Source organism: Anopheles merus, chromosome 2L (genome assembly GCF_017562075.2).
Source record: "Anopheles merus strain MAF chromosome 2L, AmerM5.1, whole genome shotgun sequence".
Classification (NCBI taxonomy): Eukaryota; Metazoa; Arthropoda; class Insecta; order Diptera; family Culicidae; genus Anopheles; species Anopheles merus.
Window position 1 is genome coordinate 17,276,337 of NC_054083.1, and position 23,147 is coordinate 17,299,483.

The window sequence follows — 23,147 nt, forward strand, 5'->3', positions numbered from 1 at the left end:
GCAGCGATCTTTAGCATGCCAAAATTAGCTGCTTGAGGGCAGTGGCAACGCTGATCGGATGCGATTTTATCGGACAAGATTTATATGGGATTTGACAGATAACTTCGGACATGCGATTCCGTCGTCCGACGTTATCTGTCAAATTCCATATAAAAATTTGACAGGCCGTCCGATAAAATCGCATGCGAAAAAGCGTTGCCACCGCCCTAAGCAATTCAGGCTATTTGGGTATTTGATATGGTTTTGATTGAATATAACCGCAGGACCCCATACAGCATAACACGGAGCGCAATATAATAGCTGCCAAGCGCTTCAGAAAACGCTTGGGAAAGGAAGTGAAGCGTTTTATTAACTGTCGGTCATCGCAGTAGGTTGGTAGCTTTTCTACGAACAATGAGCTGCCTACTAAGGATATTCAAAACATTTTACCAGCAAAGAAGCGTTTTCTGAAGCGTTTGGCAGCTGTCAGTTGTTATATTGCGCTCCGTGTTATGCTGTGTGGAGTCCTGCGGCAAGGTGTGTTTATTTACCAGGTGAATTATTAACACGTTTGACAGGCGCCATCATTGAGTATTGTTATGTCAAATCACATACAATTTTCTACACCTCCCTCCAGCCCTTCCCGATTTTAATACCAGAGCACCCAGTATTGTTATGTCAAGTCGTGAAATGTCAATTTGCTCTGAAGCACTTCACCTCCTAATATCCATACACCTTGGTCCTGCGGTAAGCTTAATCTGTGGCACTTGGGTCCCTGCTCGATCGGCTCGCTAACACACTCTAATCGTGCGGGGCTCGGTACACACTAAGCCTCACGCGCTTAGTGTGTGTGACAGTGTGCGTGACACACTGTCGTCCTCCTGGACGTTGACCGGTGGCAGCGCAACTGCCAAGGCACGTCCAGGGGTCGGCACGGCTGCCCACAACAATTTCATGTAACTTTCACTCCCTTTTACTCAAGGTCCATGAAAGAGAACAGATCGATGCGTTTAGTGCAAATGGGCAGAAAACTATGGGAAAATTTTTACATTTCAAATAAACATTGTTTATGGGCGTTGCTATGGATCGAATGCGATTCTTTTTTACTATTTTTGACTCATTTTTTGCGCCTAATTATAGAAATTATATGTTCTTGTGTGTGCAGATTAGATGGTTCATTTTAATATCAGCGTTTGAAAGTTAAAAGGACTTCATAGAAGTTAGAGGACCCGGTTAGAACATATACTGCGCTATTTTATGCCAGCTTCCAAGCGCCACAGATTAGCTTAAACGACTGGAAAATCAAATATCCATAGAAAAAAACGAAAGCTCCAAAGCCTTATTGACTGGCCCATAATATAGTTCTATAACTCATCATTATACAGTTGTCCTTTTCTTTTAATGTGTTTTACCTAACTTCATCTAATCTTCATCTAAAATCTCACTTGCTGGTTTAGTATTTTAACCGCAGGACTCCACACAGCATAACACGGAATGGAGTCCTGCGGTAACAATCGTATCGACGTTCTAGTTCTAGCGATGCATAACTTCAATTAGAAACCATAAACAATCCAGGGGGAAGAAGAATGCTCTCAAAGCAAAGAAAGCCAAACGAAGGCTTTTTATATTCCGTCTAGGTCAGGGGTCTCCAAACTACGGCCCGCGGGCCGCATGCGGCCCTCAAGCGCCTTTAATGCGGCCCGCGAGGACTGGGTTAAGGTTATATTGAATAGCTTTCTTTTCTAACAGATTATTTTCTTTACTTCTGAAAAATGAAAATCAAGATTCAATAAAAGAAAGCTGCAGAAATTTGATATATTTCAATAATATTTTCTTATTAAAACGAGATTTTAACTTCCACTCATTCTAAAGGTAGCGTCAAAATGGCCCTCAACAAGATTCATTGTGAAGCAATGCGGCCCGCGAACTGAAAAGTTTGGAGACTCCTGGTCTAGGTCTAGCTTGAGCCGTTGACCCATATAACCAACCCAAATAGCCAGCTCGTACTTTATAGCTGATTTAGGGCTGTTTAACGAAAAATCGTTCCGATGTCGTACTTTGTGGCTGATTAAGAGATAGACGGTACTTTGCGGAACTATGGAGCTTTTTAACAGGCACATGGTACTCTTTGGAACTTTGCGGCTGGTTAGCACTATGTGTAGGGTTGATGGTGGAACTTGAAGGCTTGTTAAGAAAGCGTACCGAACTTGGTGGAACTTTATAGCTTTTTAATGCATGACATCGGTACGAGATGGCTCTTGTCAAAGTGTCAAAGACGGACGCCGGCAATAATCTCATTGCTGCTGCACAAGTTAGATTCATTAATTGAAGAATGAATATTGAGTGAAGTGATTGTGAATTATCAGTAAATTGTGTAAAATTTTATGTAATTCATCAATACAAAGGATTTCAAAATATACATGTTATGTTTTAACACTTTTGCTTTATTTAAACACTTAAAACTTTACATTATAATAAATACACACGAAATATACATATGTTAAAACGTACGATACTTTACAACGTAGGCCGCGCGCCAGCCGCACCGAGCGCCCCTGCCGAGAGCTCCTGCTCGATCGGCCTTCGTGCACACTCTGCTCGGCGCTCGGCACACACTAACCCTTGCGAGCTTAGTGTGTGCGACAGTGTGCGTGTACACACTGTCGTCCCCCTATACGTTGACCGATGGCAGCGCAACTGCTACGGTAAGTCCCCAAATAGCCAGAATTGCTTAAGCAGCTCATTTTGGTACGCTAAAGATCGCTGCTCTAATTCACCTTTTGCAGTAGATAAACAGCATCAAAGTTCTATGTGGGTCTTTCAAACAGCGCCTAAGCAGCTTCCTTATGCCACGATGCCAGGGATTATTTTTCTTTGTATTTAATTTTCAAGCAAGCATCATCGATGAAATAAACAACAAGATTTGTTTCGTTTAAACATATATGTATATTTTTAAATCTTTTGTATTGATAAATTACACAAAATTTTACACAAGTTGCTGATAATTCACAATCACTTCACTCAATATTCATTCTTCAAAGAACGAATCTAACTTGTGCAGCAGCAATGAGATTATTGCCGGCGTCCGTCTTTGACACTTTGACAAGAGCCACCTTGAACCGATGCCATGCATTAAAAAGCTATAAAGTTCCACCAAGTTCAGTGCGCTTTCTTAACAAGCCTTCAAATTCCATCATGAACCCTACACATAGTGCTAATCAGCCGCAAAGTTTCAAAGAGTACCATGTGCCTGTTAAAAAGCTCCATAGTTCCACAAAGTCCCGTCTATCTCTTAATCAACCACAAAGTACGACATCGGACCGATTTTTCGTTAATCAGCTCTAAATCAGCTATAAAGTACGAGCTGGCTATTTGGGTCCAGGGGTCGGCACGCACGGCTGCCCACAACAATACATATGTGTTTAAACGAAACAAATCTTGTTGTTTATTTCATCGATGATGCTTGCTTGAAAATTAAATACAAAGAAAAATAATCCCTGGCATCGTGGCATAAGGAAGCTGCTTAGGCGCTGTTTGAAAGACCCACATAGAACTTTGATGCTGTTTATCTACTGCAAAAGGCGAATTAGGGCAGCGATCTTTAGCGTGCCAAAATGAGCTGCTTAAGCAATTCTGGCTATTTGGGAAGATACCGAAAACACCACCAATTTCTTGTAGTAAAAATCCAATTCCATCAAACAAAGCTAAAAAACTATCAGTTTGGTGGGTTAAGCCACACGGCCACAGAAGCAGCCACTTCAATTTGTTGAAGTCAGATTTTTATGCACGGGAAATTTATTTGCTCAACATGTTTCACCTGTGTTAAAATGTTATTTAATTGTGCAAAGGAAGCAATAAAGCGTGTGTGGTTAAGTTGGTTTGTTGTAAAACAAACATGTTTTATGTATATGTGTATATGTGTGTTTGTTTACTTGCGAATGAACTCTTCCATTTCGCTGGTCAGTGCATAGTTTATAGACTAATAATATTGCTGAAGTTGAAGTGCAGTGATGTAAGTGAATGAATTTAATCAACCGAGGAGTTAAAGTCCTGTCCAGCATATTGACCTAAGCCAACCCTTGACCAAACTTTTCCTCAAAGCATTTTTGGAAAAGGTGGGTTAAGATAATTAGAGCATTAAAGCATTAAGAGGTGGGCAAGATAAATACATCGGATAGGAACTGGCAGCTCCGATCGTTCTAAAATTTGGTGGGTTAAACACTGAATCGAACATCACAAACCCACGTGGTTTTGAAGTGGTTTTACAGTGGGTTAAGGATGATTTGGTTATTTGGGGAGAACCCATTTAGTGTTCGTTTAGTGGATTTATGGTACTTGGGTTTAGGAGTGGCAATGATGTTTAATCTTTTCCAATCACAAAAAAACATTCCCCTAAATATGTAATAAAAATATTATACCTTCAAGTAAAAATTATTGAACAAATGTCAAAAATGTTGAAAAATAGTATATTTGGACGACTTTCTATGTTACGTCGGAAGTGTGTCGAAGCGTTTCAAGGATATTTTGTTTGCGCACAATTTTATACGGACGTCACACGAAGCGTAAACTTTGGCGTAAACTAAATTTCAGCCATACAACCCTATAATCTTTTGACAGGAAGTTTACGCTCTCCCATACAAATCAAGCGTAAACTTTTTGAGTGTACGCTTCGTGTGACGTCCGTATTACGTTCATTTGTTCAATGGGAATGGTGAATCGCGCTGTCATAACAATCACTGTCAGCTGTTTCGTCTGTTTGGGAAATATCGACAGCGAAATAAACAAACACCGTGCATAACAATGGGCGCTTAAAAATGTGAAATTACGTCGTGAAAAAGTTACCTTTTTAGAGATAAAAACATCCAAAAACTACCAGCATGGCAACCTTATTATCCGCTTCCCGGCACGGCGTCATGTTCCGTCCTTCGGTACCGAACATGTGGCTTCTTACTTGGCTAGTCTGCTATCAGCGCAAAAGTACCAACATCAGTGCGGTTGATTCCTTTATCAGTGAGCTGATGGACAACAAAAAGCTAAAATGGAAGGTTTTGAACAGCCGACATCGTAACGGGCAACCAAAAACACCACCCAAAACCGCCGACCTAGCTCCGTCTGAATTGGCTGCCAGCCTTCGTACACCCGCGGAAACCATCCAGCGCTCCTCCTTTCGGTTCAGCGAGCTGTACAACGAGCTTACGAATAACCCGCTAGTGGTAAACATTAGTCAGATGGATGTATCCCAAGTTGATCATCTACTCGAAACGGCACTGAAGGAACACAACAACGAAGACGTGAAATTGCTACTGGCACAAATATTGGAATACGAAAAGCTACCATCACTGCAGGTATTAAACGCCGTTCTCAAGAACCTGTCACACCGGACAGAAACGCGAACAATAGAACGGTTGAGTGAACTCTACCGAAAGCTTCATCCGGAATGCGCCAGCACAGCGATCGAAAGGTTCGAGCACTATAAGGCCCTTTGCGAGTGGAAGCAGGGCAACACGTTTAAATCACTCGACGCGTTTCGGTCCATTATGCTCGAGTGTAACGAAGAAAGGATGATAATGATTGATCATTTACTGTTGGAAATTATCGATGAAACGATTGGCAAAAAGAGTGAAGCAGTTCTGCTCGCCGTAATGCAGCTGTGTGAGTTCAGCTTAGTCGAACTGCGTCACGAGTTTCCCATCTGCTACGTGTGGGAAAAGAGCTTTCTTAGTGCGTGGCACAGCGATCAGGAGGCGGCCAAAACGTTGTTCGATCGGCACGACGCACTAAGGAACGCGATCAGCAAAAGGTACGTGGCGGATGATTCAAATGTATAAAGAAATATGGCAACAACTTAAACATAATTTTAAACTTACAGGATACCAAATCTGTGCTACAAACTGCTGTACGAAAACAACGTCGAAAAGGTGTACCAATTAATCGAAATGTTCCTCAAGCACGAAATGAAGGTGGATTGTAAAGTTATGCTCATCCGACTATTTGAATATCAGTGTAAGTGTGTGCGAGCAAAGAGGTTTGTACATTCTACACACTAATGACGTTGTGCTATTGCGTCTCTCACAGATTGGCGTAAAAACTTGCGCGGCTGTTCGGAAATCATGCAAAATGCGATCGATCTCAACATCGCCCTGCCCGAGATGTGCAATCGGCAGCTGCTGGAGTTGCTGCTAGGCCGAAGCGCGACGGAAGCGGCCCAGCGGGAAGCATGGAAAAAGTCGAAGGACTTGAAACCAAACAAATACACGTTGAAATTTTAATGTTATATGCGCTGTTCTTGCGAAGTAATTTGCGGCGTGACAAAAAAAAAACGGGGTTTTTAAATAATAACTACAAACGAACGTCTCACTATTGCGATTTGGTTTTGTTATAATACGATGCAAACGCGAAAGCGGATGGGTCTACGGTGCCAACAGCTCAATGCCTAACTCTTTGCGTAGTTCCGTTACATCCTGCTCCCATCGCTTCTCCCAGTACACGCCCATCAGTGGTTTGATCCGATTGCCCGTCCGGAGGGCCCAGGGCAGATACTTTCGCAGATAGTTTTGTCTTTGTCTGAAATGGAAAGTGGAACCATTTTGGGGTTGCAGCACTGTTGGGAAAATCTTTATCGAATCTAGCCACTTACTTGGTACGAAGCCGAAAGGCACCAAAGACGGCACCGCCATAGCACATCGGTAGACCGGTGTTTAACGCTTCCACCCACTTGACCGTTACCTCGCCCAACATGTTGGTGGGCATGTCGAGGATCGCGTGTACCATATCGTGCGTTTCCCTGTATCGGGTCATGACGTACGCAAGTTCTGGCTCGTCCAAAAATCGCACCTCCATACGTGAATCGGGTGTAATATTCTATCAAAAAAAGGAAAAAAAACACCATAATTGTAACATACTTAAGAAACGAATGTGTGAGGGTGTGTTTGTGTCTGCGTGATAATCGCTTGTACATTATCTTCCATAAACTTGACGTATGTGTAACCGAACGTATGCTCTGGCATCTTCTTTAGCGCCTCCATATCCACCGTGCGCGTATTGATGCGCGGTTTCTCCGCCAGAATCCGTTGTCCCTCCTCGGTTGATCTCATGTAGTGGAGCATTTTTTCCAACGCCTCCCGCCCAGTCGTTTCCCCCAGGCAAGCGATCATATCATGTCTGCGCAGAAAAAAAATACAGTAAATTAATTAGCATGACTTGCTTATTGGCTTTTGGGTGAGCAGTATGCAGGAGGGCTTACCTTCGCGGATCGACTAAAGCGGCGACGGAGCTTCCGGCGCTTAAAATTAGCCTTTGAATGTTGCTGACTTCAATTCGATTGCGAAGATACTCTTTCGTAAACTCGTCCATCTCGTCTGCTGCCGGCTGTGGCTCATCGTTCAAGGTAATGTTGGCTGTTGGTGCTGTTGTGCCGTCGGTTCCGGCCGTGTTAGAGCTTAGCTGGCGATACCGGAGACATCTTCTCGTGGCGTTTATCAACGGGTAGCAGCTTTTTCGAACAAACATTTTTGGTGTTTTTTTTTGTTCTGGAAGGAAATGTGAATGGGTGAAGCGATTATTTGAAAAAGAATTTATACATTTTTCTATTTAATAATCTACAACAATAAAAAATCCGAACCATGTGATTAAACACAATATTAAACATAATTACCTTCTATTATGTGCAGCTAAATACATTTTCCCATACAAAAGGGATGATAAATAAGTGGGACAATGCTGGTTTTATCTAAAAATGCATTAACGGCCGGCTCGCAGTGGTTAGATATCACTAAAAAAAGCCACCCTTCAATATGTCCCACAACGCTGTCGTATTGATTAGAGCTGCACCGGCTCAATTTAGACATAATTAGCAAATATATACAACATGCGATCGTTCAGTGGAGTTTCTGCCAGTACGTGTACTGTAATTTCAATGCGATCTTCACCTTCCTAGCCCTTGACTCTGGGATGTCTGACGTCATCGCATCAGTCACACGAGTGCCGACGTAGAGGAATGTACATCCTCAGCTCAACACCTGTTCCCTCTCGTTACGCTCCCCAGAAATATGCTAGAAGATGTACAAACGGATTCGAACGGTCAGAGCGACTCACAGCGATGATGATGGCGACGACGGTTAAGACGCATCGCTTATGCTGCCGTGTCAATAAACCTGAACCTACCAACGAGGTCACGGTCACTATTGTTTCCGCGCATGAAGACGAAACGGTTTGTTTGTGTTGCGTTGGGATTTGGTAAAGGTTGCTTCTATTCATCATGAAAAACGCTGACCTTGCCCCACCGGAACAGTGAATGATCAATCAATGAACAAACTAACACACACACAAATATGTTCGATCAACAGCATTTGAATGAAGTCATCTGAAGGCCCGCGAATAGCCTATCTTTTGCCGCTAAAAATAAAAGGCAAAGCATAATCCTAATGCAAACTCAATAATCTCAACAGCAACAGTTCGTGTGCTGTGCTGGCAGTGTAGGTTCGTGAAACGGCCAACCATATCATTAAAGGGCAACGGCAAAGTACACGCCCGCCGACCCGCCCGAGATTTGTACGTTACAGAACAAGCAACGAAAAAAAGAGCTGAACAACAACTGATAAACTGGTTTTCCCGCTGGTCATACAACTGGGGACGTGTTTAACGAAGAACGCAAACAATTGCCCGCGGATCAAAAATGCGCTCCATCCAGAGTACTGTTCATGCTGTGAAATTGTGGCAAGTCCATAGAAATTTTGCATAGTTAAAAAAAATACATTTCTAGCATATTCGGCAACGAAACCCAAATCTTTCAAGTTAGCAAGGGATGGAGCCGTTCACCCTGGACTGAAAAGCCCGATCGTGTGACACCAAATGCATGCTGAATCCGTTTTTATCAAGCAGTTCATTAGTCAATGTTTCGCCCCCAAAAAGGGTCGATAAATCCTGATCACACGTTTGCTCTCTCCCACTCTTTCCGTGCGCATTTAATGGTTTAATGCTTTATCGTGTATTGCTTTATATAATTTCCTTTTTGGATTAGATTAAAAAGGCGTGACGTTTTCTATATGTCATCGTTCCACTGCGATGAACGTACACCAAGTTCCGATTACTCAACCTTGATGGGGTGGTTCATGGTTTTGATGAGTTTTCTTTCTCGTTATACGCAGACGTACCGTTTATACAACTGAAGAAAAAAAAACATAAATGCTCACTCACAACGCGGTTTTGTTACACAACGGCGATCCACCAACTCTCTTGGGTGGTGTATATATTTCAACTCCATCAATCAGCTTCACTAAAATCTCCTACACGGGGTACATGTACACATCTTCAACTTAAAACTACACAGGCGAAACTAAAAACAATCTACGATACACAGCTTATCATGCCTCCGATGCAATGCCTTCTTTTTAATATCAACTCACGTACGGGAGGGGTGGCTTTCCGTTTACAAGGCGGCGGAGGAGCGCCAGTATTTTCGCTATACAATAGAATATTGTAATGTGGCATCCTTATCCTCGTCGGAGTTCGGAGCACGAGAATTATTCGTTTGTTTTTGTTCAAATATTTCTATCACTGCCGATGACACGCGGCGCACTCCCGGTGCCGCGTGTGTGTGTGTGTGTGTGTGTGTGTGTGTGTGTGTGTGTGTGTGTGTGTGTGTGTGTGTGTGTGTGTGTGTGTGTGTGTGTGTGTGTGTGTGTGTGTGTGTGTGTGTGTGTGTGTGATTGTGAACGTTTAGGTGATTATCGCTTAAAACTACATCGATCATCATCTCTCTGTACACTTGGTATACCGCCACAATCAATGGCCACATTGCACGCCCGCGGGGAAATCATCTCCAATGCCCTTCTGGTTTTTTTTTTGTGAAACTAATGCATTTGCCCTTAGCAAGCGAGTGGGCGAAGGGAGGGAGAAAGGGGCAACGTACAGACATTTCTAATAAATATATGCCCCACTATCTGCCCTCCGGTTAGCTTGCTTTGGTTTTGATCGCTTTACTACACACACGCGCGCACCCACCACCACCATCGCGTCCTCTCACACGTTATCGATTCTTCCGGCGGCGGGCAGCAGAAGCTTCTTGTCGGACGAGGCAGCGTCACCGCTTCCTCCCCCGCCGCTCGGCTTCTTCCGGAAGGTGACGTACGTGTAGAGCAGGCTGCCGGCCACGCTGATGTTGATGCCGAGCGCGTTCAGCAGCGAAAACACGTAGTCGCCCCCGATGAACATCCCGATGTACGTGACGCTGATGTTCTTCAGGCACCCCACGATGGTGGTGGTCAGGGCGGAGTTGTGCTGGGTGCACAGGATCACACTGTACGACAGGATGAAGCCCATCACGCAGGACAGCAGGAACTGCACGACGAAGAACGGATCGTTCCAGCCCTCATACTGCCACGCTCGGTCGATGTCACCGGCCAGCCAGGTGCCGACGAAGGCCGGCAGTATCATGAACAGCGAGTTGTAGTACATCAGCCCATACTTGCCCATGTCGGCCGTGTCGAGCTTTTTCTTCATGTACACGCCGTTGGCCGCGGTCAGCGTGTTCGTGATCATCACGTACATGTAGCCCTGCAGATTGAAGCTGAGATCGTCCAGCGCGGCCATCAGGGCGCCCCCTACCATGGCGAACACGCTCACCTTCACTGCGAGCGTGGGCCTAATGCCGAGCACCAGCAGCTCCAGCAGCATCGTCAGCAGGATGGAGAACCGCCGCAGGGCGGCAAACATTGGCAGGCTCAGGGCTTGCGTGCCGCCGAGCCCGAACATCATGTTGCCGAGATAGATCAGCGGCAGCGGGAATATGCGGCGCGCGATGTCTCGGCTGAAATCGGGATACTTGACTAGCTGCAGCCGCTTGGCGACGAACAGCACCACGATGCTGGCCGTCAGCTGGCCGAGACTGAGCACCAGGAACGAGGGAAACCGGTAGCTGGTCAGCACGGTCTTATTGACTACGGTGATCAGGAACGACGAGAGGCCGTAAAACACGGCACTGGATAGTTTGAGAAACTGGGTCGTTTCGCCGCCCGCCATCTCCGACGCGGACGATCGCATTTTCGACAGATAAGCTATCATATCGTGACCGGTGCGATAACGCTCGTGGGGACCGGGATAGCTTACACGCTGCTTCCGCTCTGGATCCCGGGCTGGCCGCGGGATGATGCTTCCCTTCTCCCGGCCGCTAACCTAACGGGTGCGAGATTCCGTGCCGACGGGCGATGCTTATCGCTGCTGCTGAGTCGTGCTATGACCGTCGACGGAGATTTATACTGTTTCTTGGTAGGGTGAGTTTTACTACCGACTTTTGGGGTCGGCCTCTTCGCTGGTGCCGGTCTAGGAATAGATTTGTGGGGTTTCGATCGATCGAGCATTCTTGCGTGGCCCCTTGTTGGTTGATGGTGCTCTATCCGGTTCTACACTAACCACATGGCACTTGGTTGCTGCGTCTATGCTGCTGTGCTATGTGTGTTTCTGCCGATCGAAGCAGTCTGCGCTTTACCCCAAATAATTCGCAAACAATCACGGCCACCGATTTGCGTTCCAGTATCAACAAGAATTTGACACTTGATTTGTACGGAACAGGGTCACCGCCGCCGTCGGCAGCAACAGCAACGTTTGCCGTTTTTATTCGTCTGGATTGCTCAACTCCGGTAACATTAAATTAGCGCAGCAGAGTCATACCAGCGTTGGCGCTCGATTACACTCGCGATGGTTACTGTTCGGTTCTGTTACGGTATGCAGGCGCGATTCACCGATGGCATTGCCCATTCAAAAGCACAAACCCCCGGCCACAAATGGAACCGAAACGCAAAACGCTGCGACGATGCTATGTTTCACCGTCATCGAACGCTGGAAACGTGTGTGCCGTAGCGACGATGACACAATCACGCGACAAATTATCCAATCTTCAACACGAACGAACTAAAGTACCGCGAGGGACTGAGCATCCGAAAACCTTTTCGGAAGGCCACGGATTCCATCAACAGAGCACTACCATCCGCCGCACACATCTATACGCACACACATGCAGCGTAGCTACTGTCATTCCCGGATAACAGAGTTTGACAGCAATGACATTGCGTTGTTTTTTTTTTGCGTTCCCCATTTCATGAACTGCAATTATGAAATTCTTTTTTATCGGAAGAACACCGCCAAAATTCGATATGATGGAGATGCACAACATGCTTAATCACACCTAAAATACAAGCACACGCAAAACTTACCGCCGATCGATATGCGTTGAGCTTCTGCACGCTAGATTGCTTCAAAAACAGATTGTTTTGGCTCTGCCGAATTTGTCAATTGCGGTGCAGCGTATGGATGGGGGCTAGTTTCACGCACCCATTCACAACCACAGCAGCGGGCTATTCGGAAGGCGAAACTACAGTACGTGACAAACAAACACTTCAGCACTCCAGTGAGGAAACTGATTTCGATTTATTTTTACAACGTGATACCTCGCACAAAGTATGTAGCTACTGTAAAAAAGTAAGCATTTTCCACACAGGAATGTTATGCTCGTGCACAAATGGGAAGGTTTAAAATGGAGGCCAACACACACGCAAAAGGTATACCAGCGGATCCGCCAACGGTCGCCGCTGCTGCATTTACATTACATTGCTAGACGGTAAAATAAAACTATCGCCAACGGTCATTGGTGATGCTCCGAGGGCAGCATCCGCTAACTGTTATCTTCGGTCGCCCTTCACCGAGGCCCCTTTGGCCTGACTGTTGCGCCCCGTCCGCGGGGAGTTCTTCTGCGAGGGTTTCATGATGCTGGGCGGTGTGGCGGCGGCAGCAGCGGCCGCGACCGCCACCGAGTAGCGCGTCGTAGCGGCGTGCGGTTTCGGTTGCGAACCGGCACCGGCCGAAAGCAGCGGACTGCTACTGTTCGGTACCGGCTTGGGCGTTCCCAGTGCCTTTCCCGTACCGTTGTTGCCGTTGTTGTTGTTGTTCGGACCACCGTTCGGTCCGCCCCCCGATCCATTGTTCAGGATGGGCTGGGGTATTGGCGCGGCCAAGTTCGGGTTCGGTTCGCTCATGTTGACCATCTCGTTGAAGGTGTAGCAAAAATCGCCCAACCGCACGATCTCCCCATTTTTGCCCGAGTAAAGCGTCAGCGACTGACGCCACACGTTGGCGTACCCTTTGGTGAGGCGCACGATATCACCCGGCAGCAGCTGCTTGCCCGGCTCGTCCCAGATCGACACGTTGATGGCGGCGCTCTGGTCGGCCACTTTGAACGTGCGCACCTCGCGGTTCTCTTTCGTCAGCGTGACCGGTCCTATCTCGAGTATGATGAAGATCACGTTGATGTTTTTCATCCCCGGGTAGATGTCCTTAATCGCCATCAGGTCGGTCGGGTTCGGATTGGGCGGTGGATGGTTCTGCATCGGGCTAGTGGTAGAGGTTTGATTATTTTCGTATGAGAACTGTATGCGCCAGTACTTCAGGCAGGTTTTGACCGCAGTACATACCCGTACATATTAACGGCCATTACAATCTGTGCAGGGGGAGTAAATGGGAGCGGCGTAGATGATTTTAGTGGCAATCGGTGGAGACGATTTCGTGTTTACAGCTGAATTTTGTTTTGTTTTGATTTCGCCCCAACATCCAGTTTGACAGCTGGGTTTGTTCGGAAAAAGAGGATGAGGCGCGCAGTGGGGAAAAGAACACAACGGGCGAAACGGGCAAGCGTCAGCGCAATTGTCACAATGACTGTCAACTAGTGGAGCAAAAATACGCCATCGCGGTTGCCGAGGTAAGAGCACTTTTGTTCCGCCGCTGCTTTCCGGAATTTCTTTGTTCGTTTCGCGAAAAATTCGGCGTAAAAACCTACGCGCCCAACGCACCAACGGCAAAAGATTAACGTTGTGTTTTCTTGCGCTGATTGCGCGCCCGGGACAGAATCTACGCCAAGCAACATGGATATCGACGAGGAAGAATTCGAGGCACCGACGTCCAGCAGCAGCCGAGGTGAGCGGAAGCGGTTCGAGGTCAAGAAGTGGAACGCGGTGGCCTTGTGGGCCTGGGACATCGTGGTGGACAACTGTGCGATCTGCCGAAATCACATCATGGATCTGTGCATCGAGTGCCAGGCGAACCAAGCGTCCGCCACCAGCGAGGAATGTACGGTGGCTTGGGGTGTGTGTAATCATGCGTTCCACTTCCACTGCATTTCCCGATGGCTGAAGACCAGGCAGGTCTGTCCGCTCGACAACAGAGAGTGGGAGTTCCAGAAGTACGGTCATTAGAAGGACGCGGGGCGAGGCACAAACTTGTGAACTTAAACCGCCAACCCAAGCTACAGAACTACATGGCAGCCAGAAGCATGCGGAAGCGCTGACGCTGCCTCTCCTTGAACAAACACATCCGGATACGTTCTAGAGAATCTGAGAAAAGCAACCGACGACTCGATTGGCTGTACGCAAAACGTAATAAATTCAGCAGTTTTATCGTATGAGCTAAATTACACCATATTTAAAATGTTTATTCGATTATTTTCATCATCACAGTCTTTTTGGTTCTCTTTTTCCGGTTCAAGAGAGAGAGAAGGAGAGAGGAAGTCATCAAGGACACTTGGGGGGAGGAATGGTGATGGGGGCAAGTCATTTCCTGCGTCATCTTCGGTTTGTGGTGTCGTTCGCCGGTTCGACCCAGTGATTGGACCCCAGCTTGTTCGACCAGTGGGGCCAAGTTTTGATGATATCGAACAGTGCCTTGCCCGGACTCTCGAACGGTGCCAGCTGTCGGTGGCCGTACAGGCTGTAGTTGGAGGCAAGATAATTTTCCTTCATACCTAGCAGAATGAGCTGCTTCGCAGCACTTAGCTGAGCGATCGGTGGCGGATCCGCGATGAATGTTCCAATGAACGCGATGCAGATGCTGTCCACGTTGAATCCTGCAAGGGCGAAACAAGTTAGCACCGTTTGGTCCTGTCAGGCTCTGCAATGATTGCCCTTACCTTTCGTATGCGCTCCTTGCTTTGTCCATCCTCTACCCTCGTACGCGTTGCCGTCACCACCCACCAGAAATTGATACGCGATGTCGCTGAAGTTCCTCGAGTCGGGACTTGAATGAAACTCCTGGATCAACTTTACCTGATACATGCATTTCGTCTGTAGCAAGCAGAGAGAAGAAGTGAAGAGAAAAGAGTGCCATTAATAGATTGGTTTTGAGGGTATGTATAAAAAACGACATTAAAAAAAATCATCTTCGAGACAGACAGAGTAACTTTCCGTGGAGAATTGGTTGTTGGAAGTATGATATATTTCACAACGAGTTTGTTAGCTTAACTAACCTAAATACTGGTGGCTGCTACTCGTGATCGGGCTGCTCGTCCTTATTTTGCTCCTTATCGACAAACTGGGGCAAGCTGTGCAGAGCTTCGATTAGCCACTTGCCCGTCCCAACCGTTGGATCCAGCTGCTCCGAGGCATATATTCGGTAACCTTCCTTTAGGTGCCGCTCCTTTGCACCAAAGTGCAGTAGATATTTCAACAGCTCGATTTGCTTTTTAGTAGGTTTGCCACCGTAATTGTACTCTCCCACAAAAGCCACCGTTATGCTGCGGGAATTGTAACCTACGGCGGTAAAGACACGACAGGACGATTTAAATGCAGTGGAGAAATTCGTGGATATTCTGTCTGTGCTGTTTTGGATGTTTATTTTATTGTATTTTACCGGGAATGGTGGCACCAATTTTGTACCAATTTCGACCCTCGTAGATATGTCCATCTCCACCGATTAGAAAGTTGTACGTTATATCGTCATAGTTTTTGCCATCCATATGAAACTCCTGAATTAAGCGCACCCGCAAACGGCATGCAGCCTGAAACGAGCAATGCATGCCACGTGTTATGTTCGCTATATATGTACCTCATTATACTAAGGTTGATTGTGTTTGTGCCACATTTGGGTGGATTTGGTTATTTTTTGAAAGTAGACGAACAGCCATGGAAATTACGGCTCGTGAGCAGCATCGTTTATTGTCTTATAAATGCTTCATATATACGATATTATACGATTGTGCTGCTGCTCTCAATTCCTACGATAAATATTAATAAAAACCGAGTACACTACCTAACTATTTCCCATTACTTAACATAATTATAACAACTACTGTCTATGCACCCTTAACCCCATTCCAGGGAACCGGCTACTATCGATTTTGATTGCTTATTTCTCTGATACTAGGAATCCTATTGACTTGAAGTTTGGAATAGGTGTGTAAACAGTTATTGTTCTCTGATTTTTTTTAAAGAATTTTTTGAGTATAATAAATCTGATTTTTAGAATTATTTATCTGTTTAATTACTTATAAAAAATTTCTGATTGTTTTTTGCTAGACGTGTAGTATACAATTCTCAAAACTATAAGAGCCATTTTGTTGTGAAAATTGTGTAAAGTACAAAAAAAAGTTTTTTACGTTATTTTTTTGTCAAAAAAAATCCTGTCAACTTTGGAAAGCTATAACATAAAACGGTAGCGAGTTGAACCAATCTATGCACAGTTATAGAAACTACATTATTTTATTCAATATTGCATTGATATTGGATTACGCATTCAAAAGTTATAAGCCTCCAACGTAGCTTCCAACCGAGCAGCCCGGTTGCCTGGAATAAGATTTTTTTTTGGTTGCCGGTGACAAGGTTAACGTGGTCAACGAGTTGTTCTTCATCTCAGAGGGTGCCGCTCAGTCTTACTCGATTCTGCATTCATCACTTTCGCTTCAATGGCACATGCACCTACACTACGTACGTTCAATCACCAATGCGTATCATTATTACAAACGTTCACTAAAATGTGGCAAAAGCCTCAGGCGTTCCATTAGATATTTGCCCGGGCTGATGGTGCCCTTCAGCTGGCTGGCACCGCACAGCTTGTACTCCTTGGCAAGCCATCCGCCGTCGGTACCGTTGCGAAGCAGCAGTACCAACTGTTCCATCTGCTGTTCGGTAGGTCGATCCCTAGTCTCGTAGTTACCGATGAATGCTATCCCGTAGCTGATCGTGTTGTAATCTGTGAAACACACATACACACAGATATTGCGGGCATGATTTTGTAACTGTTTTCCTCATTCGGCCTTTGCGATTTTGGTAGTTACGTACTTTTGGTGTGGGCTCCAACTTTAAGCCATCCGCGGCCCTCGTACACAAATTCGTCACCACCGATCAAAAAGTTGTAACCGATATCACCGTAGTAGGTGTGGTTTACGTGATACCTTTGAATTGATTGCACTAGTGCTTTGCATGCTTGCTGCATGGGAGAGGTCAGAAGTGTTTTTTGGTTGTGGTGAAAAGATAGAAAGTTTTGTTAGATGTGGTAAATAGAACGCGAGTAATTGATGTACAGATGTTTTATTACGAATTTAGTGGAGCTTTTGATTGAATTGCCAATGAGAATTTCATGTGGAATAGTGTAATATGGCATGGCCATAGGTGCAGTGTGATGATGTAATGTATAAAACAATGGTAAGAAAGGTATGTTGTGGAATACGTAAGAGAATCTGCCTCATGGCAAGCGGTATGCAGCACAGTGAGGAAAGCTTCAGATGTCCGCTTAAGCAGGACACAGCTTAGTTACTATTCATTTTATGTGATGGTTCTGGTGGTGGTGCGATATAAAATACAAAGCACTTAACGTAACAGTATCAGAGATATGCACACACTTTCTTAAACGACACATAATTGACTGCGCGGAATACACTACAAAATAAATGTGTATGTTTTTCGACGGTAAGAGGTAACTGGCTTTGTATAAATGTGACTGGTATGGTATTGTACAATTTTGCGTGTGATTTTATTGAAAAAGTGCTATAAAACAGCAGAATAATAAAGTTTTTGGTCTACTCTGAAAAGCAGTGGTTAATGGGCGGCATAACAACACGATCGTATTAAATTCAATGCATCAAACACAAATTTAGTCTGCGCAAAATCCATGGTTCTCAGCTGCGTCATCACTCAAGATCACTCGGCCAATATAAAACTGACCGTACGAAGAATATAACAAATCGTACAGTACATCTCTAGCTCGGGCTACAGGTACAGTGTTTTGCATTGTTCGCTTAATTATAAACGATTTAGGCAAGGATGACACGAAACAATATTGATCAAATTTTTAAAGAAAAATGAAAAAAAAAAAATAAAATTAAAAGCTATTTGAATAAGCAAAGCAATATCACAGGGGTATTTTTTCTAATTTTATTCCATGCTTCTCATTTCCAGCAATTTATTAAAACCTTTAATTATTTGATTTTTTTGCTTTAACTTATTTTTTCAAGCAGCTTTATTAGGGACGAAGGTGAAAATATTTTTCTAAATTTTATTTTTAATCTTTATAAATGGTTTGGAATGGAATATGAATATAAATAAAGAGCAAAAAAACGATAAAAAAATAAAAATAAATGAAAATATTAAGAGCCGACGGTGGAAAAATGATTAACGGCTATACAGCCTAATGTTGCAATGTATTAAAACCCTTCAAACTCTTGGATTTTTTTTAAAAATAATGTGCTCCTTATGTTGAATAATTTTGTTCCTATATTCCCATTACATATTGTATTTCGTAAAATACACAAGTAAAAGTAAACTTATATATGCTTACTCTTTTTTCAATAAAAAAAACATAGAGAATGGATGATCAGCCAGATCTTCTACACTTTACTGGGTATTAGACAGAATATAATTCGGTAAATCACTGTTTCAGCATTTCAATGTTGCTGTTGTAAGATTGTCTATTTATTTATCAATTGTTTTATGAGGATATAGACGTATCTTCAATAATTAAAAAAAATATATTTAGACCTAATAACTAAGAGTTTTTTCCAAAGTTAAAGCGTATATGCATATGCTTGATGTTTATATTTTATATTTATGTTTTGTGGCAAAGCTAATCCGGCTCCTTGCAAGGACCTTTTGTAAAAACGGACATATCTAGACGCTACGACAAGAATTGACATCCTCTCAGTAATTGAAGGACTTGCACGACCTTAAATATTATAAATAAATGTTTTCCGTTAATTTCAAAATTGTTTCTTAAAACTAAAAATTCAAAGACAGTTATTTAAACACATTAAATCGAGAATAGTACATAAAAGAAAATTTACAAAAAAACACACACAAAGAAAACTGTCCATACATTGTGGTTATTGCAAAACAATAATTCGATCTTTTCCAAAATTCCACAATTAAGACACATCTATGTTATACATTTTTAGTTCTAAAGTCTTAAAAATGTACTTAATAATTTATGAATGGCGCTTAAATAATAGCAAAGATGGGGTTGAATACAATGTTTGGCCATCAAAAAATAAACACCGACTGCGATAAAGCGAACGGTTTGATAATGCTATCATGTGAAAGTTTACACTGCACGGTGTCTTATCTTTGTCGTCTTGTTTAAAGCTTACCTGAGTAGTGCAACCTTCAGTGGCAGTGTGAGCAATGATGACGTTATTAACCGGCAGTTTTAGATCGGTCAATTCCTCTCTGGGCGGTTGAGCCAGCCATTCCGTTCTCGTCACTAACCGTAACGGTCTCGGATCTGGGAATAGATCATCTTCTATGGAAGAAACAACAAAAGGAAACCAAGTTCGGTTTTTTTTGTAATTACGTGTTGGGTAAGGGGCATAGTGAGAATGATATCCAAGGAGGGTAGGATTGTATAAAAAAGTAAAAAGTCTAGTACAAAACATGTTTTTGTACCTATATTCTTGTCCTGCGGAATATTGGGACGATTGTCGTCGCCGTCGCCTACGGGGAGCCTAAATCTAGCTTTACCTGACGCGGTGAGAATCGATATGACCGCTACAATGGCACACAGGACAATCATCAGCGATACCATTACGATAAAGCTGAGCAAGGGTTTATCCTTTATGATTGTCTTAAGACTAGATTGCCAGGTGCGTGGCTCGGGTGGTTTGGTTGCGGAAGGTACTACCGATAAAAAGAGGAAAGCAAGCATATCGAAAGCGTTAGAAATCACGCACCCATTTGCTTAATCTCACTGCACAGTACCTTTTTTAGTGGAATTAGTATCGTCGGTTTCGTTTTCCTGAACCTGATATCCCTGGTTGGTGGTCCCATTCTTACGATCCTGGTAGATGTTCTTTATAACAACTTGCCCCTTGATGTACGTTTTGTTGCCGAACGTAATGTCCGACGAGTTGTGGACCGCGATCGCCCCGATCGTGGATGCAGCCGGGCTTGGCCGTACCCCGGGAGCGATGGCTTCCACGGCAACTTTAACGTTCGCGTTCGGGAGCACGCGTGCCTCCCCCGGTGCCAGTGTACCCGGGATACGATCAATCGCCCGCTTGATAGAATCATCGTCACACTCGGTATCGCTACTACTGCTATCGAAGACACTCGAGTCGTCATCATCGCCACCGTTGTCTGTTCGTTTGATGGATGACGCCGAGATATTGGAAAGACTGCTGCCCTTAGCGCTATCTGACTTGCCGGTCCCGGTGCCCGAGTTGTTTAGGCCGGCGATCGTATCACCGCCGCTCGCCGACATCGACTGTGCCTTAGTGTGGTATCCGGTGTTGACTGAGGTATCATTTTCTAGCTGTAGGTTCCTTGCCAGTGCCATCGTTCGGGTTTCGTTTACTGCTGCAACGGGCACTGTCACAGTCACAGGGCTTGCAAGTATATCCGAAAACGTCCGTTTGTTTGTGTTTGTAATGTGGCTCTTTATCTCACGGAAGTGTTGAGAGACATCTTAGCCTCGCAGTAGCTCCAGTATCTCCCTGAAAAGGGGGTGATATAAGGCGGTTAAAAATAGATTTGATTAGTCACTGTTAGAGTCTTAGTGCCTGTTCAAAAGCTGAATGCAGCCGCAGCCAAAATGCAAGGACAGTTGTTTTGTTTAAAAAAAAAATTGGAAATCACTTGACAATATCCTAACATTATGTAACTCAGAACCGCTCTCCGATAAATATATATATATATCAAGACAATGTGTGTCGAGAGCAAAGAAAGGCTAGGGGTTGCACTGTTGAGAAGCGTTTCTATATCTCGTCCCAGCACACTGCTAATGATAATGATGTTGGTGTGTTTGCACTGAGGTCAACTGAACATGGCGAGTACCCGCCTGATAAGCACTAGAAGGAATAGAAACACTCACTTCATTTCCTTTGCGATTGGTAACTTGCAAGGGGTTTTGGAGAGGGTACTCTTCTCGATTGCTGTATTAATACTATAGGCCACCAAACATATGATGGAGTTTATGAAATCGGTGGACCAATTGGGTCAAACGTCTCAGACAGGCTTGAATTTATAGGTAATTCGTGTTGTTATTATTGCCGGAATAGTTATATTCTTAGTGACTGCTTAAGAGCATAACTTTATGTACAAAAAGAATTTTAACATGAGGATCAACGTCCTTAAACATTTTACAGTAATGTGATACAATTATCGATATGGCTGAACAATATAACACGTAAACAAACCAAAATTGGTCAACATAAGTATCCTTGACGAATGAATAATGCAGAGTTCGCACATCCAAGAAATTAAATTTAAACATAAAATAAATTAATAGCTAACTAATGTAACAACGCTTTAGGCATCACCTTAAACACGTAGGTAAAGCACTTGCGTTTAACAGACTAAATGTAGCACACTGCACCGATCGATTGTTGCAATATTACGAGCTGCACCGCCCTATTTGCATGTGTCACTAGCACAACAACACAAAACCAGTATGCACCGTGCCCCGCATTCACAACGATCAGCAGGGGTTAAAACATCTTCCTTATCTCTACACTTACACACACACTAACACACACACAGACTCATGCAATCTTCGGTCGGTCAAGTGGAATGAGATCGCGCATGGTAAGCCGTTTGTAAATCCTTCGCTACAACTGTCTGGACAGGAAACGGTAGGCTTACAAGTTCCTTGGAATCGGTATTCCCGCTTGAGAGAGGTTTGCTCACGTCACGTCGGCTTTCTTTTGCGCGATGGATGTAGAACAGAGCTTAGTTTTGACAGATTTTGGTAAATATACGATGCAGGCTGCATCTAACTCCATGAAACAACGTTGAAGATAGCATCAAACATACGTTAAAACTCATGCGCGGCCACTGCAAAACGTGTCCGAATTCTAGGACGTGCTGCGAGCTTGCTAATGCCTTTCAACTTCGCACATCACAACACATTAGCAATCACAACAGAAAGTTACTTGTTAGCTGACCAAACCAACACCTCTTTACACACTCCCATGAACCCTCGATTGTATCTACACGATCGATGCTTGATCCGATCATGTGCTCGTGCGTGTCGTCGCATGTTATGTGCTGAAGGTTATTTGTTCTGCCGCTCGTCGACCCGTCGTCTAACATGGGGTTAATATTTGCTTTACGTTCACCAACATCACCTACACTACTACCGATGTGAACAAATCGTTCCATCCCTTGATCCCACGACGAAGTGAGTAAATAATGTTTCGACTTTTTGTAACAGGTTTCGTTCGATCAAAATGCACTATGGACATGGGCTAGGACACTTACACTGCCCAGGGGTAGTTTGATGATTCTTTGATGAGCTTTGAGCTTTTGAACCAATAAGAACAGCTCCAGATATGTTCTGCTTCAAATCACTGTTATCACACTATCGGTGCACTTTATTTTTCTTTTCTTTTTTTGGGAGGGGGTGGAAGTGCTTCCGCCTGCTTTGATGTCACACATTCACACACAAATGGATATATTATATTGCGTTTGGAACAATAATGGGGCGGTTAATTTACGTACTTTTCCACCACAAACAGGAATACACAGATTACAGATTCTCGTTCTTGGAAGTGTGTTGCTGTGGTAACACCCTTAGCCTCGCAAGAAAAGAAGTTTTATTTCTTGTATAATTCCTGTACACGGACTTCCCGTTTTGATGGGTGCGTACTGCATGGGCACGATGACGGTGAAGCGATGACCGGATCGTTGCGTATGCGTTCACGATCTATCAGCCACTATCATCTTACGCGGAGCTTGGAGCTTGGAACGAACGAACACAGCCAAAGCGCGCGTTTTTGACGCATTTCGCTACCAACACAGACAAATAGCGCGCGATCGTGTTCGTTGGAACCCGCGAAATGGCGATTACGTTTGGCGCGTCATTCATGTGCCCTCGTGAGAAGAGTATTGTGATCACTATCTCATTCATAACATTCAACCAAGAGT

At 44.3% G+C, this 23,147-nt stretch overlaps 6 protein-coding genes across 6 annotated transcripts; 3 read left to right on the plus strand and 3 right to left on the minus strand.

The window, feature by feature from the left end:
* Positions 1-4,693: 4,693 nt before the first annotated feature.
* Positions 4,694-6,253, plus strand: LOC121594538. Its single transcript, XM_041917914.1, has 3 exons — positions 4,694-5,779; positions 5,849-5,982; positions 6,055-6,253. The coding sequence occupies exons 1-3, from the start codon at positions 4,857-4,859 to the stop codon at positions 6,246-6,248; spliced, it is 1,251 nt and encodes a 416-aa protein (XP_041773848.1). The 5' UTR covers positions 4,694-4,856; the 3' UTR covers positions 6,249-6,253.
* A 136-nt stretch (positions 6,254-6,389) lies between these two features.
* LOC121592259 lies at positions 6,390-11,991 on the minus strand. Its single transcript, XM_041913658.1, has 6 exons — positions 10,004-11,991; positions 9,132-9,142; positions 7,223-7,508; positions 6,936-7,140; positions 6,617-6,840; positions 6,390-6,543 (listed from the first exon to the last, which is right to left on the minus strand). Exons 1-6 carry the CDS (start codon positions 11,038-11,040, stop codon positions 6,390-6,392), a joined length of 1,917 nt encoding a protein of 638 aa, XP_041769592.1. The 5' UTR covers positions 11,041-11,991.
* A 283-nt stretch (positions 11,992-12,274) lies between these two features.
* On the plus strand, positions 12,275-13,834 carry LOC121592260. The gene is made up of 2 exons (XM_041913659.1): positions 12,275-12,432; positions 13,583-13,834. The coding sequence occupies exons 1-2, from the start codon at positions 12,286-12,288 to the stop codon at positions 13,832-13,834; spliced, it is 399 nt and encodes a 132-aa protein (XP_041769593.1). The 5' UTR covers positions 12,275-12,285.
* Positions 12,379-13,569, minus strand: LOC121594539 (SOSS complex subunit B homolog). The gene is made up of 2 exons (XM_041917915.1): positions 13,443-13,569; positions 12,379-13,362 (listed from the first exon to the last, which is right to left on the minus strand). Exons 1-2 carry the CDS (start codon positions 13,460-13,462, stop codon positions 12,654-12,656), a joined length of 729 nt encoding a protein of 242 aa, XP_041773849.1. The 5' UTR covers positions 13,463-13,569; the 3' UTR covers positions 12,379-12,653.
* On the plus strand, positions 13,627-14,437 carry LOC121594544 (RING-box protein 1A). Its single transcript, XM_041917919.1, has 2 exons — positions 13,627-13,726; positions 13,873-14,437. Exon 2 carries the CDS (start codon positions 13,890-13,892, stop codon positions 14,217-14,219), a length of 330 nt encoding a protein of 109 aa, XP_041773853.1. The 5' UTR covers positions 13,627-13,726; positions 13,873-13,889; the 3' UTR covers positions 14,220-14,437.
* LOC121592261 (peptidoglycan-recognition protein LC-like) lies at positions 14,431-22,950 on the minus strand. Its single transcript, XM_041913660.1, has 12 exons — positions 22,482-22,950; positions 19,983-20,716; positions 19,671-19,901; positions 19,376-19,527; positions 17,076-17,223; positions 16,755-16,986; positions 16,565-16,580; positions 15,649-15,796; positions 15,287-15,548; positions 15,192-15,198; positions 14,930-15,083; positions 14,431-14,866 (listed from the first exon to the last, which is right to left on the minus strand). The coding sequence occupies exons 2-12, from the start codon at positions 20,557-20,559 to the stop codon at positions 14,586-14,588; spliced, it is 2,208 nt and encodes a 735-aa protein (XP_041769594.1). The 5' UTR covers positions 20,560-20,716; positions 22,482-22,950; the 3' UTR covers positions 14,431-14,585.
* Between the last annotated feature and the right edge of the window lie 197 nt (positions 22,951-23,147).